The sequence below is a fragment of the Temnothorax curvispinosus genome, unplaced genomic scaffold (genome assembly GCF_003070985.1).
Source record: "Temnothorax curvispinosus isolate PA1 unplaced genomic scaffold, ASM307098v1 QBEX01001682.1, whole genome shotgun sequence".
Taxonomy (NCBI): domain Eukaryota; kingdom Metazoa; phylum Arthropoda; class Insecta; order Hymenoptera; family Formicidae; genus Temnothorax; species Temnothorax curvispinosus.
In genome coordinates this window covers 1-2,777 of record NW_020211462.1, presented here as the reverse complement: position 1 = coordinate 2,777, position 2,777 = coordinate 1, and the positions used below count along the sequence as shown (strand labels likewise).

The 2,777-nt window shown below is 37.5% G+C and overlaps 1 protein-coding gene across 1 annotated transcript; it reads right to left on the bottom strand.

Moving 5' to 3' along the window:
- Window positions 1-6: 6 nt before the first annotated feature.
- LOC112467773 lies at window positions 7-2,729 on the bottom strand. The gene is made up of 4 exons (XM_025036572.1): window positions 2,186-2,729; window positions 1,531-1,674; window positions 415-483; window positions 7-319 (listed from the first exon to the last, which is right to left on the bottom strand). The coding sequence occupies exons 1-4, from the start codon at window positions 2,272-2,274 to the stop codon at window positions 295-297; spliced, it is 327 nt and encodes a 108-aa protein (XP_024892340.1). The 5' UTR covers window positions 2,275-2,729; the 3' UTR covers window positions 7-294.
- Between the last annotated feature and the right edge of the window lie 48 nt (window positions 2,730-2,777).

Sequence of the window (2,777 nt, the reverse complement as noted above, 5' to 3'; positions counted from 1 at the left end):
AAGATAGATTTCGAAAAAATTTTTCAAACGCAAATCGATTTCCCAGAGAGAATGTTTCAACGCCAACAAACCGCTGTTATATTGCTTGGAAAGCGTGACGCAATACATGTTTATGGCTACGCGATAATAAGCGACGTGCGTATTTGATGTGATTCAACTTGCAAATTTGGAGCCGGTTTCGATGAATTTGCAACACTCGGCTCCGTTATACCTTCTTCGGAACGTCCAGCTGAATGCCACCCGCGAACTATATTTCACTTAGCAGAACCAGGTTTTCGCGGGTTGCTCGTGTAGTCAGAAATCGGCGCGTAGACCGGCGCTATGAACACGGAACAAAACGAATAATACGTAACACGCTGATTGAGATGTAAATATATTAGGGCGATCGTACGGAAAGAGCCGCAGAATACTTACAAGTTACTCGGTCCGACGTAGGGCGGCGGATTTGGACGAATGTATGGATTGCAGCGTTCACCGGAGACCCTAAAAGATAATAATAATATTAGAAATTTTAATATTTGTCACGTCAAAGCACCGCTTACACACATATGTGTATCACAGATATGTGTATACGATAATGTCCATTTCTACCAATGCAGATTAACTCTAATCACGGTTTAACTTACTTTTTATCTTGTTCTAGTTTTAAGAATTAGAAAAAGATGAAAAGTAAGTTGAACCGAGATTAAAGTTATTCCGCCTATGGAAATGGACACAAGAGGCATTATATGAGCGAACAAAGGCTCTGTTGTCTTCTCAAGGCCTTTAAACTCTTTAAATGTCTATCTTCATTCTTTAAATGTCTTTTAAGTTCTTTAATCTTCTTCCGAAACTTTGTTTTCGTTAAATATAATAATTTGGATTATTTAAGTAATCCAAAACGCGCTCCATTTAAACAGCGTATAGCGCCTTGAGATTGTGCTCTTACGCAATTAAATGTGGTTGTAAAAAGTGAAAAAAAATTTATTCGACTTCGCACGAGTGCCTCTTTACGACTTCTACGTAATAGATTCGCAATGCGATTGCATTGAAGTGTATTTTACTGGAAATAATTATAGCGCTATACAGTAGTGCGGTACGTGCGTTCGTTTTGATTAATGAATCCGCTCGCGAGTTACGAGTATACGGCGCGCGTTCTCTTCCTAAGAAACGATGTCGCGCTGCTACGCCAGACGTAGCCACGTAACAAAGGAATAATCTGTTGGGATTTTTTTTAACATCTTATCTAAAGCAGGATCTTTCGAGAATGAAGTTCCGGTGTGGGAAAAAAGACTGAAATATTCGTCGAATGTTCACGCTTGTAAATTTCTAGAAGTCGAAACCGGTAGAGTATGCATTTAGATTTCGTTGTAAAAGACGCACGGCAATGCGTGGCCCCCTGTATTTAATCTCTTTCGATGGAAAATTCTCGACAATTCGCGTCTAACAAACAAAATTACCTACTTATATATATCTGCTACATAGATTTTTTCGTATCTAAGGCGTTGACTTAAGTTTAAATCGTGTTTGTTACGCCGGGCAAATTTCTACCTTGGACTTCGCGATAGAGAATCGTTCGGGCTCGGTGGTTGAGCTGAAAGGGATTTCAGAGTACCTCTCTCCGGCATAGCGTATTGCACCATTTGTATTCCGTTGTTTCCGACTCCTTCCCCCGGCGTAGGTTCCCGCTTCTCGCTGCAAAAACAGGAATATTTCGCTCCGTTAAAGCAGCTATTTAAATTTAGCGGAACATTAATTATCTCCTCGCAGCCCGGATTTCTCGTCCGATGCAACAAAGATGAAGTTTAAGAGCGTGAATAAAATTAAAATCCGGCTTCGAGCCCACGCTAGCCGTTATTTTGTCGTCACAGTTATCATATGACGAACGTGAGTTCATTAATCATCATTTGTGCAAAGTTTTTAAGAAGCGTTCATCAATTCTAGCGTAGTTATGCTTAAATAAATGTGAAGTATTACGTAACATGCAGATAAATAGAGAAACTCAGGAAAATGTGAAATTAATCGAAAACAATTTTTATCTGAATTAATTGAAATTACATTCAGCTGATAATGCTTTTAATTCGCGACATACTACGACTTACGCGAAATTAGTAACATTTTAGTAACGTCGCGTCTCACTTTGAAAAAATTAGTATTTATTAAAAAATTCAGACTCTATTTATGTGTAGGGACGGAATGAACATACCTGACGGGTTGTTCTCGCAAAAGGAAAATATTAAAGAGTTCATCGAAATATTCGTCTGACTCTGGATCCGACCTAGGAAAATAAAACATAAATATCTACTGTTTTTCATCGCGGGAGTATCTTTAAATAGCGATTGATCAATTAATATCATTAGTGTAAACTTTGTCCGGTCGGTTTAACATTAAAACGTTTGCGTCAATCATAAATTATATTATCATAATAATATCCATAAATTAAACTATGTATTCTAAAAACAAAAATTGATTCGTATAATAAGACTCTTGGCATGCTATTTTTCCTGCAACGGCTGGTATTTTAATTACCATTTACGTCAGAACACAATAGTCGCGAGCCTCGTAGCCACGTAAGGCATAGTAAAAAGCGAAGAAACCGAAACATTCACGGAACTTTGTCAGACATATTATTATGAACAACGTCTGCTATTCATTTGTTATTAACGTTATTAATGTTAAATTAATTAGATTTCTTTCAACCGTGTGTAAACGGGTAATCGACTGTTGCGAATATTCCAATCAGTCTTACAATCGACGATAAAAATATAGTAATGAAATATTATTCCTTCTCCATATGA